The sequence below is a fragment of the Taurulus bubalis genome, assembly GCF_910589615.1.
Source record: "Taurulus bubalis genome assembly, chromosome: 2".
Classification (NCBI taxonomy): domain Eukaryota; kingdom Metazoa; phylum Chordata; class Actinopteri; order Perciformes; family Cottidae; genus Taurulus; species Taurulus bubalis.
The window spans coordinates 7,480,234-7,500,432 of NC_136590.1; the positions used below are offsets into that span (position 1 = coordinate 7,480,234).

The 20,199-nt window shown below is 41.4% G+C and overlaps 2 protein-coding genes across 4 annotated transcripts in view; both read right to left on the reverse strand.

Moving 5' to 3' along the window:
• Positions 1-8,790, reverse strand: LOC306753431 (5-hydroxytryptamine receptor 3A-like; the record flags this gene model as incomplete). Its single annotated transcript, XM_079237298.1, has 10 exons — positions 1-676; positions 1,014-1,093; positions 1,359-1,523; positions 1,617-1,827; positions 4,823-4,983; positions 5,079-5,248; positions 5,963-6,072; positions 6,233-6,277; positions 6,377-6,537; positions 8,787-8,790. The coding sequence occupies 10 exons, from the start codon at positions 8,788-8,790 to the stop codon at positions 458-460; spliced, it is 1,326 nt and encodes a 441-aa protein (XP_079093424.1). The 3' UTR covers positions 1-457.
• The window catches only part of rnf157 (ring finger protein 157), a 20,640-nt gene continuing 9,188 nt past the window's right edge, over positions 8,748-20,199 (reverse strand). The window contains exons 10-19 of one of the 3 annotated variants that reach the window (XM_079214193.1): positions 20,038-20,197; positions 19,339-19,451; positions 19,017-19,246; positions 18,266-18,368; positions 18,000-18,108; positions 16,530-16,744; positions 16,366-16,416; positions 16,239-16,287; positions 12,794-12,904; positions 8,748-10,711 (exon numbers count right to left, since the gene is read on the reverse strand). In XM_079214193.1, coding sequence (XP_079070319.1) covers positions 10,563-10,711; positions 12,794-12,904; positions 16,239-16,287; positions 16,366-16,416; positions 16,530-16,744; positions 18,000-18,108; positions 18,266-18,368; positions 19,017-19,246; positions 19,339-19,451; positions 20,038-20,197 — 1,290 coding nt within the window. In that variant the 3' untranslated portion in view covers positions 8,748-10,562. Of the gene's footprint in view, positions 10,712-12,793; positions 12,905-16,238; positions 16,288-16,365; positions 16,429-16,448; positions 16,745-17,999; positions 18,109-18,265; positions 18,369-19,016; positions 19,247-19,338; positions 19,452-20,037; positions 20,198-20,199 lie in introns of all 3 variants that reach the window. The other 2 variants (XM_079214192.1, XM_079214191.1) reach the window with 2 other exon arrangements.

Sequence of the window (20,199 nt, forward strand, 5' to 3'; positions counted from 1 at the left end):
TATGATTTATGTAATTCTGCCCACAAAAAGATTACAATATATTTAAAGCGGTCAATGGTTTTTTTCTCTCTTTTTTCAGAATGTAAACATTTTTACTTTTTCATAGTTTCTGAGACTGTGAACATGGATTATTCCCTACACATTTTATGCAATCATATTCAAAGGCAATATTAAACTGTCTGTAGTGGTGTTTTCTTCATTGTAAAAATGAACCAAGTTTTCATCAGTGGTATAAATATCATCACTACATGTCTACAGGATCGTGTCAATACACTTTCAACTAAAGAAACGTTATCTCATCTCAAACTAAATATAATAGATTCACAACGAAATACTGTAAATACAGAACTTGGCACAACATATTCTCCAGTAAATGTTTTACATTTTGTGTTGACACATTTTGATTACACCTTTAAATACTACCTCGTAAAATATTACGAGGTAGTATTTAACATTTCTAAGTGCTCCATGCGAATACGATGAGGGACAGAAACAGTGACACGGTGGCGACGTAGAAAATGAAGAAAGCTTTGTTGATTCTCGCAGCCCAGTGGCCGGACTTCTCTCCTTCCTGTCTGCAGCCGAGGTGCAGATTCGAAATATTCTGCAGCTCCTTCAGCTCCTCCAGGATCAGCAGTAACTCATTAGACTCTACTGACTGAATGCTGGTGTCAACCTGCACACACCAGGAGTAGACTGGGATTATTCATGCATTCATGTATTACAAGCCAGGTGGACAAAATCGTCGTGTGTACGTTATCTACGTCTTTACAGGTCAAGTTTTTACAGAATTTCCTGAAAATGGGAAAAGATGCAATTCTCGATCAACTAATGTTAATGTGAACATTAGGAATATTGGGAGTTGTTTCATTGAGCCAAGCAGTTGATGGAGTAGTTGGGAGCCATTACAGAAGAGGAATCGCCAACGAGAGAAAACCATATGTTTTTGAACACATTAGAGAGTTCTAAATCGTGTGATAATTATGTTTTATTTGAACCGATAATGTCTGTACCTCTCGAGCCACCGGCAGCGATTCATGAGACTCATCAGACGCTTTGCAGATGCACAAACAGAGGGTTTGTTTTTTCTCCTCTGAAAACACACAGCAGGTTTGTCAAGAGAGTGCTGCACAGGAAATAAGATTCACAATTATGCTGCATATAAAAAGCACTGGAAAACATAGTTTGTGTGATTCTATTTGAATACATTGTGACCAAAGCATCCCCAGTTATAAATTATTGAGAGTTTTCAAGGCCTAGATTACCTCAAGATTATAAACTTAAACTAGAAACCAGTAGCAGGGAACTTCCTCCAGACATTTCCATTCAAGGGGCTTCCAATAAGATCTGTGTCTCACCTGTGTTGCAGTTCTTGATTGTGACTGTCTCCTGTTTGACCTCCCTGTCGTCCCTCAGCCTGAGCTTCGCCTGTGATGCAGAGTCTTTCTCCATAAGATATGTAACCAAGATCGTCTCCAGCAGGCTGAGCAGCATCAGAGCAAAAGTCACGATGCAGTAGGTCGCTGAGAGGAGGAAACAGACAATAACTAGTTGTTTTTTTGGTGTATGAATCAAAATCCAGCGAGCAGAATGCCCCTTGAAGCGTGAGTCAGTACCTATGAGAGGAGTCTTGTGGGACACTGAGGGCAGGATGTCATTCAGGATGAGCAGCAGGACAGAGATGGCCAGCAGCACGGTGACTTTGAAGCCCAGCTTCTCTCCTCGATGGTCTGCGATGTAGAAGGAGGCGAGGTCCAGAATCAGGAAGAACAGGATGGGCAACAGGAAGTTGGTGACATGGAGGAGGGGCCTCCTCTTCATGGTGAACTAAGAAAAATAGGTTCAAAGGTCAGACGAGGTTGACCAAATGACAACATTATGACATAGTCGGGGTTCAAGGCGTCAGGAGTACATTTAAAAAAGATTATATATACTGTGGTGGAGTATATTCATTCTTGAATTACTTAGTATATATATTGAAAAATTAGTAATTTATAATACGCTTTGTGATCCCAGAGCACAAATTATTTGATTCTAGAGCAATTGACAACATTGTTTAAATTTAGTTAATTTACACACCCAAATAAAAAATACAAGAGCACAAAATAAGTAACTAACTGTCAGGTCCGTTGTTATGTTTATGCTGCAGCGGGTCCGGATGACTCTTGCAGGTGGCTCTGTGCGTAATTATGTCAAATGGTGCAGAGGTTTCCCCGGTAGACGTTCCCCTTTGGGTTCGTTGAGCTGATTTGGTGTAGTGCTTTGGCGAACGTGGTTGAAGCTTGCTTGGGAGCATGTCCGTGGTTTCAGGAGAGTTGCTAGCTTGCTAGCCGCTCTGCTAAATCAGCGGTCTTCAGTGCGTAAATAACCACGACAAGTAGCTGCATGAAGATTAGGGATGAGATTAGTTAGCTGTGTTGCTCTTTATATAGCGGGGAGACACTAACTCGCTAGCGATCTGTCTACTACACTAATTGTCTCATTTGAGTTACGATAGCTTGAGAAACGTTAGCCTAACATACATCATGTATAGCTAAATTACAAGGATATTCACCTGTCTCCCTCCTCCCCTTCCAAAGATATACTCCAAACCTGTGGGAAACACTGCTAGATACCTTAACAGGTTTATGATAACTAAACGTGCAGCTTGCGGCTCATGGGATTAATCTTAATTTACCTCAATGTGTTTCCTGAGGTTGGATGGGGAGTTTTTCAATGCCAATATTTCAGTAGCTTTGGGTAAGAATAAGGGGCACTTCATCCGGTACGAAGAATCTTTCACTCCAACATAAGAAAACATTTCTCGCAAATATGGCCACGGATGTTGTCTTCGTCACCCCCGTCGTTTGTTGCATTAGTAGCAGGTGCTTCCATTTCTGCTTCAATCATGAAATCCGTCATCGTAGAGCATGTAGTCGCTCGCTAGCTAGCATCCTGGGCATCACTAGGAATTCTGTGTCTGTGTTCCACCACATGTTGGCCTCTTGATTAATTTTCTTTCGAAAGATAGATTTGATTTTGCAGCGAGTAACAAAGGTTTCAGGGGAAATGTATCAGAGTCAAAGTATACGTTTTCTCTACAGAATGTAGTAAAGTAAAAGTGAAAGTCAACAGAAATATAAATAGTAAAGTAAAGTACAGATATCCAAAAAAACGAGTTAAGTACAGTAACGAAGTATTTCAACTTTGTTAGTATACACCACTGCAAATGACAATTGTGGACTCTTTGGGGTCAAGAGTGACCAAGGGTCGAACTTCTCATCATACATGTTTGGGCAGGTGTTGAAATTGTTGCGCATTAAACAAAACCAATCATCTGCTTATCATGCGCAACGAGGAGCCTTGCAAAGGTTCCACCAGACCCTTAAGTCTCTTCTACGTGGATTTTGTACCGAGCTGGATGGAGACTGGGAAGAGGGGTTTCCATGGTTATTGCTGGCTGCGAGAGAGGCTGTATACAGGAGAGGACAGCTTTTAGCCCAAATTAGTAAGCTAAGTACACAGGTCAATACACAGTCACTGAGAAAATGTCGGAGTTAAAAGATGTCAATGCAACGCCAGAACGTAGAAAAGTCAAGCTTCTCTTCCATATCAATCTCCCGAAACCGTACTACAGACGTGTAGTGGACACTGACTTGGGTCAGGAGGTGGGAGATGGTGTTCATCCGGGTCTTGCGGTGGCTTCAGAGGTTTTGGTGCATGAGGGAGATGGGATGCCGCAGCCTGATGATAGTCTCCTGTACAGGCGTTTAAAAAATTCAGTCACTTGTTAATTTGTACAAGTTGATGGCTCATCTGCCGGAGGCAAAACTTGAAGAAATGTCTGAGTTGGTACACAAATATCCGTGTTTGTTTGGTGATATTCTTTCACAAACCGAGTGGGCGCCGAGCATGATATTGATGTTGGAGAGGCTCAGCCAATTAAGCAGCACTTCTGCTTCAGTTAAGCGTGGGTATTTGGACGCTGAGGTGGAGTACATGCTCAAATAACATTGCTGTACCTACATTATCTAGTGGGGCGTCTCCATGTATTTTGGTGCCCAAACAGGATAGAAAACCTAGATTCTGTACTGACATGAGGAAAATTAATTCCGTGACAAAATTGGACTCATTTCCTTTGCTATGGATGATTGTATAGATCAGGTGGGGTCTGCAAAGTTTGTTAGGAAATTCGAAGGTTCAAAGTTCCTTTGTCGAAGGGTGCGCAGGAAATTGCTGCATTTATCATATTTGGGCCCTACAACATTTTAATGTGTATGTAGGAACAGGAGGGTGAATTTTGGTGTATACATATCACAATCCTTTGACCTTTTTGCATTCCATCAGATGCCCAAATCAGAGGCTGACACGATGGTCATTGTTCCGTCAGGTTTACAACCTCGACATTAAACATATTAAAGGAAAAGACCATGTTATTGCGGATGCGTTGTCACAAGCACCTTTCTCTGATCACTGCAAGTATGCTTTTGTCCCTTTGTCCCAAGAGAGCAGATTACCTGATGCAGAGCACCTGGTCCAGGGAGGGCATAAAACCCCTGCTCTAGCGTTGATCACGGCGCGGGTTTGGTGGAGTGATCCCAGACCGTTGCTGCGGGTTATTTTGGTTTCTTTTGGTTTTGCTGACAACACCAACACTCGTTACACACGCACGCACATTGGCGTTACTAATGTTACTGACTGCCACACTCCATACAGTTAAATATTTCTTTGTCAAATAAACACTTTACCATCAACTGTTGTGTTTTCGTCGTATTTGTCATAGCCTAGGAGCCGGGTTATGACAATATATATCTATATACATATATACACATACTGTACGTACAGTGTATGTGAGAGTTTCCCACGTTCCTTTGCCGAGGGTGAAATTGTGGCTGGTAACGGACTGGTGGAGGAACTGCCACTCTCCCTGATTCTTTATCATCTCTTCGGAAAACTGAGTGACCCGAGATGAGTTGGAGGAAGGAAGGAGACGAATCTCATCAACTGAGGAGAGAGGGAGAAGGCTTGAGTGAGAGGAAGTGGTGGAAACAACATTGATTCAGCCTAGACAGTCATGCAGGACACAGTCGTAAACTCACGACCGTGTATTGCAGATCCAATGGAGATGTTGCAGCTCTGTGTGTCGAAGGGGAACTTGTGGACGTCCATGTTACAAGTGCTGACCACCTTTATTCCCTCTTCAGTAACGACCATCCCATCATGGGACACGTGCATGTACGGATTATGAGGGGCGTCATCCTTCTGTACCCTGAGACAAAAACACACACTCAAAATATGTTCATGTTATGTTTGTACATAATTTTAATTAAAAGGTATTTTACATTAATCATTAACTGAATGTCACCGCCTGATGAAAATGTGTTTGCTTATTATTGCTCTTAATAGAAAAGCTGTGTTCATAAGATTCAAATAAATACCTCCCATTCTCCACCAAACTCTCTTTATGTCCTGTTTTCCCATTGCCTGTTACACAATTGTTTTGCTGTCCATCAAATACGATTCCCTTGAAGTTCTCTTTAATTTCTTTAATTTTAGATGACCCTTGGCAGTTCCTATCTCACCTTTAAAGGATTACTTCGACAAACATTTTCGGAAATGTGCCCATTTCTTGCCGAGAGTTAGCTGAGAAGATTGATAGTTTGATACCAGGTGTTTTAGCTTAGCTTAGCATAAAGCTCCTGCTCCCTGCCAAGAGGTTGTTGTAAATCCACATGTTTTTACACTTTTGAATTAAACACAATATATCATGTGAATTTGTGAGCTTTAGAGGAGCTGGTTGGTGGATTTTGAGACGAAGCCAGTCTAGCTATACCTCAGTTAGGCTAGGCTAAGCTAAGCTAAGCAGCTCTCAAATACAGTAGGAGGGTGGTAACTTCTCATCTAACTAACTTTAAAATCAGTTTTTGTGGGCTTTTTTTTGCACACATCTTTAAATAAACTACAGTGTGTGCTGCAGACTCACATCTCATAGATAAAGAGGTCTGGTTTCCAGAGCATTTCCTTAGGAACAGATATACGAGTGATTCCGCAAAACTGAGCAGGGTCCCATGAAATGCGTTCATTGTTCCACATCTGCAATAAATGAATGGCACATTACCAGAGAAATAAGAGACAGTGAGCTATAGACAAATTAGAAATAAAATATAGGACAAGAGATGACCAAAGACAGTGTAAGCAGGAGAGACACGGGGGAAGAGAAGAGTTATTTTGCATTTAAATAATCAAAACTCACCGTTATTACCCAGACAAAAGGAATGAAAGTTTGCGTTTTCTCAATCTGGGAAAAAGCACACATACACATGTCAGAACAGATCAACTGCATAGCAACATTTAGCAAGTGAATGATACGCCGCCAACACGGTAATGCAGCACCTACCACAGCCAGGATGGCATAGAGGATGATGTCCAGCTTTACCACGGTGGAGTCTCTGTAGTCCAGAACGGGTCGGGTCATTTTGAACAAGCTGTTGTCTGTGGTCAGGTTCAGGTAGTCCACTACATCCTGGTAACTACACGCTTCCTCCGAGAACGTCCCATCTACATTTGAACAGTTATCAGAAAGATGTTTTGTTTTAGAAAATATATGTTTCTGTTTGCTTCGTTGTAGTTTCAATTCTGAGAAAATGTTTGTATAATAGTTTTGTATTTTAGTGGACTTCTGTTCTCTCACTTGCTTTTTTAAATTTTATATATATATATATATATATATATATATATATATATATATATATATATATATATATATATATATGTTGAGCGTATGAGAAAACATATGTATCATATACACTGCTATATATATATATATACAGCCATGATATTGTATACTAATCTTGTAGACTAATCTTCTCTGTACATTCTTCAGATTGGAGATAAGATTGTTTGATAAGAGAAGAGCTTCTGTATTTCTGGTCGTTTGTTGTTGTTTTTTTCTCTTTTAAATGAAGCACTTTTATGAAAACAGCATCAGAATAAACAGCAGTGTGAAGCAGACAAACCAAAGAAGTCATGCTTTGACCATTTTTGGTTCAAGCTTTGAACATTTGCAAAAGCGAGGTGCATCATATCTACAGCGGTGTGTGTGTTTGTGTGTGTGTTAGAGCAGCTCTGTGTCGAGTGTGTGTCCTTGCTGTAAGATCAGACCGAATCTGTGAAGCTTTGATTTGAGCTGGCGAGGGCTATAGGCTGAATGAATGACCTCTGCCTGAAATGAGAAGCCCCTCCCACAGTGGACAGCAGGAACTGACATTGTTAATTGGTTAACAGGCAGAGGGAGATTGAAGGTAACACATAATACAACTAAGGAAAAGGCAGTTGAAGAGGATCATCCATCTGAAAGGAGACATAATGTGAATGTACAGCTAGCTCGTATTTGACACTGGGGACTGGAGGATAGTGTAAATCTGCAGAGTTACAAAACAGACTGCAGAGCAGCACACAACGTATGAGAAAGTAGAATTCAATTAAAGCGGAACTTGATCACCAAAACAACGTGATAATGACATTATAGACAGGGCGCCCAAACATGAAAGCAGATTAATCCTTCATGTATAAAGTCTCTCTTTGGATGGTAAGTGACTTTGCTGGCAACTAATCCTTATTTTCATATTCGTCGTCCTTGTTTTGTCTGAACAACAGTCCAAAGCCCAAAGATATTCAAATGTTTAGCCAATGTTAATGTTAATAGCGGAGTCTTACATTGGTGCCTGGGTGGAAAAGTGGCTAAATGGCTGAATTGTAAAGTTAAAAGCTGTACTAATTGATTGTTGGCCACTTGGGGGCATGGGTACACAATGTAAACACAACACTGACATATTATCACCTTATAAAGTTAACGTGTATGTACACAATTTTGTATGTACATATCAGGCAGACACAAAGCAACATTAGCATTAATTTGGAGTCGTGTTTCTGTTCACCTGATGAATTAAAGTCCAACGCTCTGGTTTTTGTCTGCACTAACGTCTGAGGAAAAGTTATCTTTTTAGCAGTTAAATGCTTCACTATATTACCTCATTGCTAAACTTATTTGTTTGTCAGTTGGTGCTGAGCAGTAGTACAGTTTTTCTAGGGCTTTTTTTGTTGAAAACTTCCTGCTGCAGCCCAAAACCATGCGGTTAAGAGCGCCGTCAACAAAACTAATGAGCTGAAAGACGCTAAAACACTTTGTAAAGCTAAAGGGAAAAACAGAGTCAGTGATAATTCTTTGTGGGTTGACTTTTAAATACAGTAAATTGATCTTTCGGTAACATATTGATTGGTGCACCGTAAAAATATGAAACATTCTTACTTTGTTTTGTTTTATTTCTTGGTTTTGTTTCTTTATTGTAAATCGTTGACCATTTTTTTATAATGTGTATGGAGACAGGGCTTCCCACATGTTGTTGCTTGCATATAAGATACCTTAAAAATAATCACAAGAAACTATTTTGTCAAATGCAAATAATGCAAAGCAGACAAATATTTGAATTTCTTCTGTGGGAAAGATGGTTATTTCCAGTCATTAGAAGTAATTTATACTGGTGGCTGAAATACAAATTGAGCTCTGTCACGGGAAAAGCTGCAGAGCAGTTTGAAAAAGGATTGTATGAAGCAGCGAGGAGAATTTCAGTGAATGTGACCATGTTAGGAAACGACTCAGAGCCACGTTTCATCTGCAGCCACATGAACCAAACATAACGCTGCGCTGATTAATGAGTCATTCCCATTTTAAATACACATTACATCACTCTTACGATTTAGTTGCAAAAACTTTATTGTCCTTCTGATGTTTTCTTTGACACGTTCACCCATAGTTCTAGAAAAGTGAGGCCAGGACCCACTCCTTTGATATGATACTGAGACTGGTGCCAGAGAACGGCTTCATCTACACATTCGGACTGTGATCACATGACTGTTTGCAGCTTGGATATAGAAGTGCAGTCCTCTTGACCGTAACAGTTCACGTCAAGGGAATAGGGAGCCAGATATATAATACTACAGATGGATATGGTCCAGCTTTGTGTGTATGCAATGATCCATCATCAAGTATTCTACAGAAGGGTGCAGGCTGACCTAGACTAACATGCTTACTCTACAATCACCTCATGCACCGCAAAGTGTGTCGTCTAAGAAACGGAGAATAGTGCATTAAATGTTGATATCATCCCTTTTCAGTTTTTGTTATGTGTGTAAAACTTTTCATCATTTTCATTCACATTCTTGTAAACAACACAGCGTTTTGCAACAAATTAAACAGAGATCAACAACAACTGGTGAGATATACATTTAAGTGATACAAAACCCAAACAACTAAAAGCTTCACAAACGAGGAGAAAAGGGCTCGTCGAGGTGATATTAATATGAGGATGAACAAAATGCCAGCTAACCACAGTGTGGCCTAACTCTCACGTTTAGGGTTTCAAAGTATATGTATGTTTTTCTCACAAAAGAAATGGCAAAATTGTTATAAAAAAAAATAACAAACACAGTTTTTATGTGAACTGCATATGAGCCTTCTCCTGCAGGAGACCCAGCTTCGGCATCTTTATTGCTTGGTTGTACTTGTTGGTTTCCAGTTGCAATACGCTAATACTGACATGCTAAGATGGAGTTGCAGAAGGAGAGGATGGTGCGGTGTGTGTGTGTGTGTGTGTGTGTGTGTGTGTGTGTGTGTGTGTGTGTGTGTGTGTGTGTGTGTGTGTGTAGAACCAGTTTAATGTTCAAAGTTCATGTTTCATTCCAGTTCATCCACGTTCATCGCCCTACATTCTGTTTGAAGAAGTATTTTTGTTGTTGTCGTCAGTTCATTTCTGTTCATTTTAGACAATATTTGTTCTAGTATCATCCGCCGCCTTACAAGTCCGACCACTTCTGTGTTCACATTCAGTGGATGTTGTTTGAAAATCATGGCGGGAATGAGAGAAAAACATCAACAGAGGTCAAAAGCTGCATGCGAAGTTGAGGAGGGAGCTCCCTGATCCAAAGAGAGGAGTCAGCAGGTTTTAGTTCACTAAGGTAAGGTAGTCCGGTGTGGCTGACTTTTAAATAGTATACGAACACTCGTTCAACATACATGTTATAAGAGAGAAGAAATAAGTACATTAGTAATAAATCAGATTGCCCATCACAGTAGCCCCTGACTGTTTAGCTGGTAATAGAGGAGAGGAGAGGAGCAGCAGGTATTTTTCTAGAGATAGTGTCACAATACACAGATCTCATTAGTGAGACCTACATATAATAAATAATAACGTAGCAGAAGGCTAATAAAGCCCACAACAAGTAAGGTCACAGACAAAACAAACAAACAACTCCTGTGAGATAAAAGTGCACAGACGACAGACATGTGATTCCCCTCTGGTCCTCTTCCCTCCTCTTTCTACAGGTTTCAGCGAAAGCATCGGCGACAGATGGAGTGGGCAGTGAGGACAATATCCAGCGATGCAGCACTCTGGCAGGGGGAAGAAGAAGAAGAAGAAGAAGAAGAAGAAGAAGAAGAAGAAGAAGAAGAAGAAGAAGAAGAAGAAGAAGAACTGACTCTGGACGGAGAAGTCTGTGTGTTTTGGTGTGCGTTGGTTTCAAGTGTGTTACACAATGAGTGGTCCGCGGCGGGGATGTTTAGGGCTCTGGCCGTCCCTGTTCTCAGGCCCCTGCTCCTCCAGGTTGATGTTGCTGGTGGAGGTGTGGTGGGGGAGGGGCTCCAGAACAGGCCTGTAGCCCCCAAGGTGCATCAGACCTGAAGGAGAGAAGAAGACGGAGAGAGACAGAGAAAGAGTAGAGGCTTATGTTGAGAAACGTCAAACCTCTCTAGAACACGGTTGTATTTCCTCGGTGTAAATGAATGTCACAGCTACAAGATAGCAGAGTACTGACTCACTCATTTTCTAATCATTGCTCTACTCATAGAGCAATTTGTTAAATATTTTGAAAGGAAAAAAAAAAGAAGAAAAAAAGATCAATGCTGAGGAGACTGACATTCCTCAAATTAATACATTAAACAAACATAAAAGCCATATTTACTTCACGTTTTCCAAGCCCTCTTCTTCTATGCATAAATGACCTCTAACTGGAGCATCAGCGACACAGACTGTTTATCTTCATGTGCCAAACTCGTCCGTAAATATTTGCATGACAAATATTTTTGGTGAGCCACGGGCACAAGTGCTGCTCTTAAAGCAGAATCAATAAATCAGTCCATTATATAATTTGCACTCTCTGCATTAAGTGTTTAGCCATATGTCCAAATATGTGTCACAAAAAGTGATTTTGAGTATCGCGCTCTCTTCTCATCCTGTAAAACACTCAAATATTTGATGACTCTTCCTGCAGTCTGGTTTGGACTGGAAACCAGCAGCTCAGTCACTCTCGACTTCTTTGCAAAGGACATGAGACTTTTCCATAACCCTTTGCACACGTCCACACCGTGCATTACACTGCAGTCCTCAAGGCCTGTGATACGGTGCACTACAAGTCAATATCCACCAAGGGCTGAAATGAATTATTGATAGGCATCGACCACGGAGAATATAAATATTAAGTGAGGAGCAATGCAAGCTACCTCACTTCAACTATGAAAGTATGATCAAATACAATGCAAGTTAGATTCTGAGCTGTGATTGAGAAAATATGAATGCTGTACATAAAGAGCAAGGACAAAGCAAGCATCACCTTTTAAAGATATTTAGATATTACTGTACTTACTGTATGTGTCTGGGAAAACAAATCAAACGGAATCATGATAAACAGATGTGTTCATGCAAACTACAATATACGGCCCTGATGTCGGATCTACCATCTAACCATAACTCCATACCTAGTCCTCAATATGCACTGGGCACGACTCCTCATCTGTCCATCCGAAAGAAGCCGAAAGAAGGAAGAGAGGAGAAAGAAAGAGGAGAGGGGTGGGGAGGAAAATGTCCAGGAAGAGACAGTCGAAGATGTGAAGAATGACGAGGGGAAAAGGAGGGAAATAGAGAGATAACAGAACACTTTTACGACACAGAAAGAGAAAACATGTCACCCCATCCACCATAAAAGACCAAAGAGGTGACGTTAGGTTCAAGGTGATGATGATAAATCAGGGTGTTAGTGGCTGAGAGCTACAAGAAGGATGCAGAGCTAAGCAAGCGAGTTTGAACCCAAAATAACTGTTAATTAAACAACCAACACTTAAGAAAATATAGGAAATCAGAAGCAAACTTGACACCTTTAGCTCTCATCACAGTAACCAGCTGAGTGTCACAAAGCAGGGAGGATGTTTAGGAAAGGACGGGAGGGAAGATGGAAGGGTGTGAGAATGAGTTGCAGATGTTTGGCGAAGCGGCTCGGAGCTGGAACATGAACTCCAAACTCTGGGATGGACCAGACTCTTTTTCTCTCACACTCACACAAACAGAAAACAGCATGCGGAAAGCGCTCGTTCAGACACACGGTAAGGTGCACTCATCACACACACACACAAACACACACATACATACAGAAACACACACCAGGGCTTCAGCTAAAGAAGGGAAAGTGCAGAGCTAACCGGTACTGAAACAAAGCAATGAAGCACCAGAACAACACCAAAGTGTAGGGATGGAGAGAAGAAGGAAGGCTCCAGATCTTCATGCCAGGCATAGATGCTACAACAACCTCCTCTCTGGTCCCTAACTCTAAATGAAACATCTAAATAGTTGTTCTTGTCTTTCTGGCTTTAATGTGCGTTAGCATGTTAGCATAGCAAGCACCCTTTCTGTCATCTTCCTCACATCTCCTCACTCTCATGCCCAGTCCTCAGCTCTCATCGGTCCATGTTCGAGAGGGTGCCACTCACCGGCGAATCGGCTGTCGGGAGCCTGCTCATTATCCAGCCCCAAAGAGGGCGTGTCACAGAGGGCGACGCCCTGATTGTTATTGGCCAACTCTGGACACCTGCTCCGCCCACCTGCAAGCGAGGGCAAAGGTCAAACAAGAGCAGCCAGGCACAGCAGGGGAGGGAGTGAGACAGGCAGGGTGAGGGAGGGAGGAGGGCAGGGTGTCAGAGGTGGAGGGTGAGGGTGGCCATGCTGGAACGGCATTAATAAAATAATAAATGAGAGGATTTTTCAGCATTTTATCGCCATGTATCTGACTTAAAGGATGATGCTTGGTGTCTTTAGAAGACTGTCTGTAAAGTGAAGTGTGTGTGTGTGTGTGTGTGTGTGTGTGTGTGTGTGTGTGTGTGTGTGTGTGTGTGTGGTGTGTGTGTGTGTGTGTGTGTGTGTGTGTGTGTGTGTCGTGTGTGTGTGTGTGCGTGTGTGTGTGTGTCCACATATCGTGAGACTCTTTGGTCTGAAGCTTAATCAATTTTAACAAATACATAATATTACATAATCAAGTTGATTGCAAATGATTCCAGTGAATCGGACTCATAATAATCATTCAACAATAAGCCAACAAGTGTTATTAAGGCTTATTTTGCACAATGTAATTAGATAGGGTGACAAAATGCTAATAGTGTTTACAGAGAAGAGAAGAAAAACAAGCGACGCTCATCTTGCCCTCTAGTTTACCTTCAATATAGCAGGAGATATTTCTGGCAATTTGGGGCTTTTTTTTCCAGTTGTACATAAATGTATTGGTTCATTTATTTTTTGTAGAAAAGGTGGCATAGTCTACTGATACCCTTTATTATATAACTGCTAATATAGTATAATATAAGACAATATAATATCATACATCATATCATCTCATATAAACATATATCATGATTGAGGGGTTTATATATATATATATATATATATATATATATATATATATATATATATATATATATATATATATATATACTGTTATTTTTAAATATTTGATATAATCAGATTTACCACATTTTTAATTTAGCGCAGATTGCCCACCATGTCCACTTTCTCTGGAAACTAAACTAGTCACACTGTAAATGGAAATAACATATAAAACATAAACAAATGTTATGATATAGTTTAGGTTTTTGTACATGTTAAAATGGTCTGCCATTGTTTTAATGCCACTGCACTTATATTCTCTTTTTCTTAGCTCATTACTCAACACAGTGTTTGCTGTTACTAAAGCACGACACACTGGAGCGAAAGATCTTCTGATTTTCGGTTCCATTTCCTCATTAATTAGGTAAGCCAACAAATATTAACATGAACTGTCACCATTAGCATTTTTCTGCCTTCTCCAGCATGGCCAGATAACATATGACACACTTAAGTCCCTCATGCCTGCAGCAAGCCTGTGTGTGTGTGTGTGTGTGTGTGTGTGTGTGTGTGTGTGTGTGTGTGTGTGTGTGTGTGTGTGTGTGTGTGTGTGTATGTGTGTGTGTGTGTAGCATGGTTGTGTGTGCGCTAATGAGGAAGAGGATGACTGGATGATTGGCAGCTCAGCACAGAGACACAGACAGGGCACATACAGAAGCTGTCTGGTAGCGCTGGTGCAGATGCAAACATAACATCCTACAGCGCGTGTGCACATTCACAGTCTGTCAGGCAGCACAGGTCCGCTCGTCTCCTAAAGAACTGAAAGGTCATTCGGTAACTCCGGTACACACGTAGATTGTTTCAGTCTGGCCCCAGGTGTCACACACACACACACACACACACACACACACACACACACACACAATCCACAGAGAAACTAATTTACATATACAAGTTTAAAACTGTTGTTTAATGACCTTGTTGTTTTTGCTTCAAAAATCTCTGGTCATTGACTCACACACTGTACACCACAACACTTTTACTCTTTGTTTCTCACGCACACACACACTTACACAAACACACAGACACACACACACACACACACACACACACACATGCGCACACACACGCACGCAGATGAAGCATGAAGAAGCTTGCCCTTCGTGATGCAGCAGCAAAAACAAATTAAAGTGCTGAGCTTTTTGGAACAGAAACATGTAAATGATATAACTCATACATATACATTAAACCTACAAGCACACACACGCACACACACACACACACACACACACACACACACACACACACACACACAGGTGCAAATCATGCAAATGAAAGCCTGTCGCCTGGTGTGCAGCAGAACCTCATCTAAGCGACACAGGATGTCTGTACGTTCTCATTTCCTGTTGCGCTCCAATCGATTGGGATATGTTGATATTTGTGGCTAATTGCGTGATTACCGGTAATTCAATTCAGCGATAAAGAAACACTGATTGTAAAACATGGGAAGAATATAAATAAAAGAATCGCAAATATACTTTTCCCTGTCTGATCAGTCAGCTGTGTAACAGGTCAGGGATGGATCCTCTGAAGGCTATCAGTTCTCTTTCAATACATTTCTTTACATGTGTTATTAGCTGGCTTGCTAAAATCGACCTCCATTCAGGAATCACCTGGTGGAGGTTAAAGCTAGTTAAACTAGCTGTCAGTAAATACCTCCGAAGTGGAGGCTGGCTTGTCAAGCTGAAACTCACTGTAAAGCAGAGAGGAGCTACAGATTTGCTTATTTGACGGATTTGGAGGAACTCTTGAATTGAAACAGGTCTTGCTGTTATGACATATTTGGTCTAGAAATACAGACGTTGGAGGATCCAGACCCTGCATTGCTACACAGCCTGAGAGAGTAAATGTTCCTGTTTATCCTTTAACAAAATAAAAGACAAGGACTGTTTTCTGTGGTGGGACTTGCTCTGACAGAATATTTGGGCTGCCTGTCTTAAAAGGAGCCTGTGAGGTAAGAGAGGCAACGCAGAGCTTTAAAGTTCTTTTTCTCAACTAAAGCAGGAGTACTTTGGGATGAAAGAGTGATCTTTGATCTTTAATTTGATCACAGTGTCCAGTTCTGTGACCACAGAAAAGACTACAGTGACAACAGTAAACTACAGTAGTAATTTTTTTTTGTAGTTTCAGTATTTTAATTAGGTAGGTCTTAGGAGCCTTCTCTGTGAAGTAGACTGAAGTTCTAGTGCACGCATACTGTATGATAAGCCATTCTCTCCAGTTCAGATGGTGCATGTTGCAATGGTTTCAGCCAGCATCACATGCATTTTGAAAGGGACTGCCCCCTCTAGAGGACAAAAGCTGACATGGAATCCCTCTAATTGCATGCCAAGCCATGATTCGAAAAAGTTTACAGACAGCAACAATATCGACCCCTCGGTCCATATTGTATAGTTTCTATGAAAAGGTGTATTTCTTTTTTACATGGCCTGAGAGCAACACAATGCAAAAAGGGGGGTGAGAGGTCAGGGGTGAAAGGTGAGGGATGGTCACCATAGTTACCTTTCCCATTAGACGGGGAGGAGCAGTCCTCTTCAGTGACATCGTTTCCCTGGAGAAAACAGGAAAGAGGCTTTTGAAGACTTAATAAAAGTTCAAGATGAATACATAAAACGAGTGTATTACTCACCTCTGAGTCCTGCTCCTCTACGGCCACTGAGTAGTTTTGTTCCTTTGGCTCCTGGGAAAACTCCTGAATGAAAGAAAATACACAAAAGGGAGACAATCCAACATGTTTATAAAACATTTCTGGATCTTACAGACAGTTTTCTCCTCCATCCTCAGATTCCTCACCCCGTCCTGCTGCGACGGTCCTCGGCTCTCCATGGCGGCGTCCTGGTTCTCCTCGCCCTCAGCATCTCCCCCCTCGTCCCCCTCGGGCTCGCCTTCGGCCCCGGCCAGGTAGGACCCTGACATGGAGGACATGGTGTCAGTGCTGATGTGGGAGTGCTGCGAGTGGGACGAGGCCATGGACATCACTGACTGGACCAGGCTGCTGTTCACTGGGTCTGACGGACAGACGGAGACACACATCACGGTGGGGCTCCTGGTCGGAGGATTTTTTTTTATTTGCCTAGTTGCCGCGGGTGAGATGTGCACCATTTGTAAAAGAAAGTAGTCCCTACTCTCACAGAATGACCAACAGCAGAACACGCATACAGCAGATGATAGCCCTTTTTGGACAGTGGGCAAAGAAGACATGTTTTTTTAGTTTTAGTTTCTATTGTCTCGTTGTCACATTACAGGAATAGTTGTACATTATGGGAAATACGCTTATTCACTTTCTTTCAGGGAATTAGATGAAGAGATCGATAACACTGTCTGTGCACATTGCAGTAAGTACGGAGCTGGAGCCTGGAGGTTGGTTAGCGTCACTTAACATGAATCTGACTTGACCTTTTCTAAAGTGTATGTCTACGAGCACTTCTAAAGCTCATTAGCTAACATGCTGTATCTTGTTTGTTTAAAAGGTGGAGGATATAGCTCAGAGTATCCCATCTTCTTTTGATGAAATGTATTCCAGACCTCAGTCAGGAGCACGAGGAGCTTTGTAGAAGAGAATAAACATGTTTGAAGTGATCATTTCACAGAGCCTTTCATTCCAGCTGGAACAACAGTCCTCTCTTCCGGTTTGGGGCCGAAAATCCATCCAGCAGAATTCCCATAAAATCAGATGCAGTTGCACAAATGTAAAATGCTAATTCATAAAGTTAAACCACCTGTTTTAAGTTTATGATTTATTTATGTTAAAATGCTCCATGCAGCAGAGGGAGTTTGTTTTAGCATCTCCGGGTCGCATCATAAAAGGCAACAATATTTTATTGTAAACTAATTTGATCCGAATTTAAAATGTGCTCATTTATAAAAATAAAAAAAAGTTTATTAAACAATATATTGCGTGTATTTATTCTTTGTGCATTAGAGATCTCTCGGTGTGCATGCTTCACCTCGTGCTGCTGCAGCCTTTAATGTGATCTGATATACATAAAGAAAAAAACAATGAAAACGCATTTTGTCTTTTGGAAATGAAAGTGATTTAACTCGTTGAGATTTTCAATGCTATTTTGAATTTTTGTGTTCAGTTAGGTTCGGTTCTGTGTGTGTGGGGGCTTGCATTACTGTCTTTGTGAGGACCAATGGCAGATTGTCCCTTTTAGTGAGGACATTTTGGCCGGTTCCCACTACTTCAAAGGGCTGATTGAAGGTTATGACTTGGTTAGAATTAGGCTTAAGGTAGGTAGAGGAAGACAAACGTGTATGTACCTTCAGGGGAGGTGATGGTGGAGGAGAGCGGGGTTCCCGTGCAGGACGACTGGTCGATTGCTCCAGACGAGGAAAGAGTCAGGTTCTCGCTGTCTGGAGTCACTCCATTCTGTAAAACAACACAGAGTTAAGAGAAGAGCTCACAACACCACATGTTCCCCAAACACACAAACTTCCACAACAGTTAGAAGTTTGAATGTATTATTTTCTCTTGTTTAACTACCACACACACACACACACACACACACACACACGCACACACACACCTCCTGCTGGTCCACGGCGAGTTTGTGGCGGCAGGCCTCAGATTCACTGCAAGACTTCTCATCCTCCTCCTCAGGAAGCACAGAGGAATTCTGGGAGAGTGACCTAAGAAAGAACACAATGGATAAAAATAACAGTGAGTGGGTTTTGATGTAAAAACACAGAGAAGAACAATTAAAAAACAAACAAATTATCCTAGCAGGATGTGGACATGATCCAAAAAAACAAAACAAAAATCTGCTAACAAAAATATTAATTTCAGTGCAAACATAGGCACATTTGTGTATGGGAACATAGCTGTCTATATGTTAACTATAAGTTATGTTTATCATATAGAGGATCTATAGCGTATAATAAGTAGCTATTTTACATTTTCTCCCCATTTGCTCTTTATTTTATGCTGATCATATTCAAGAAGAAGACCTAATAATAGGACTGTAAGGTATTGTGAAAAGTGCTACTTTGCAGCAGAAAAAACATTATATTTCGGATGAATGAGGACATTAAAAAAAGTTTGAAGTCGAGTTAAAAATCATACTTCAGCATTTAAATATTCTGGGTATTTTTGCTAAAACCAAATAAACACAAAAGTAGCACTAAATACGTTTTCATTGACACAAGTGACTCTAGATGTAGGAGACAGAAGGTGGAGACGACAGTAAGTCGATTTTGGAATATATTCCTATGTTTTCACAATAATCTCCCAAAGACATCTGCTATCCCAGACAAACATGAACTGTCCCTGACACTCACTTTGAACCACTCTTCTTGAGTTTGAGTCCCTGACTGGAGTTGGAGTGGTCTAGAGGCGAGAGGGAGCGGGCCGGTGCCGGGTGAGGCTCACTGCTGTACGGGGGCAGCACTCCGGAGACGTGGCTGGGGCCGGAGTTGAGAGGAGGATTCATAGAGGAGGTGTTGAGAGGGCCGTTCAAGGCCTCCAGGAGAGACACCACCTCGTACCCTGGAGGGATGTGCTCTGACGCCTGCAAACAAGGGGATAAAACCCTAGTGAGTTTACTGGGAATGATCATTAGCTCGTATTTACTGTTTTTTTCTGGGTCAGCTCTTTCCTCACCGAGTGTTCCTCCGAGTCAGAGGTCTGTGAAGTGATGACGGGGTTAAAGCTGGTAGGTGACAGAGGACTGAGCTTCTTCCTCATGGCTCGGATCTGCAGCAGAGCTCTGAACGCTGAAAGAAAAAACAAGATGACAATATAAATGTATTTAAATCATTTGTATATCTAATAATACAAATCAATGGCATTCAAACGGATGTATTTTGAGACAACAATTAATATAAAAGGCCAATGAGCAGAACGTGCTGTAAGATAAACGTGTTGTACAACTCTAAAAAGATTCATGTTTTTTTCACATGTCGTGGTGCTGAACAGAGAGCTCTGCTAAGGTAACTTTGTAATGTGTCTTTAAATTTGCTTCATTCTCTTTTTCTACTGTCTCTCGCACTCATGCTTCCTGTCTGCTTTAGTCTCCCTCTGCGTGTGTCTGTTAAACAACCTGCTTTTCCCAGATGTTACTTAGTAGTTCAGTAGTTTTTCTCTGCTGCGTCGATGAATCAGTTGCAGTGGCTATTGTTTCAATTTCCTTTTTCTTTTTGCTTCTGTACAGGAATGGCTACAAATAGATTTTGCATGAAACCAAACAAAAGATCCATTTCCCCCATAAATAAAGGAAACAAAAACAAACACAACTGATTGCATCTAGAATTGTCCTCTAGGTATAAAACCCATCTTTCTTCATCGTAGGAGGGAACTCACGCAGTCTGCAGATGGGGCAGCAGTTGGCCTGGTAGCGCAGAGTGTCTGCGCAGGCGTTGCAGAGACACAGGTGTCGGCACGGCAGGATGAGTGTGTCTCGCACATCCGACAAACACACCACACACTCCGCACTGTTGTCACTGATCTCATCATCAGCAACCT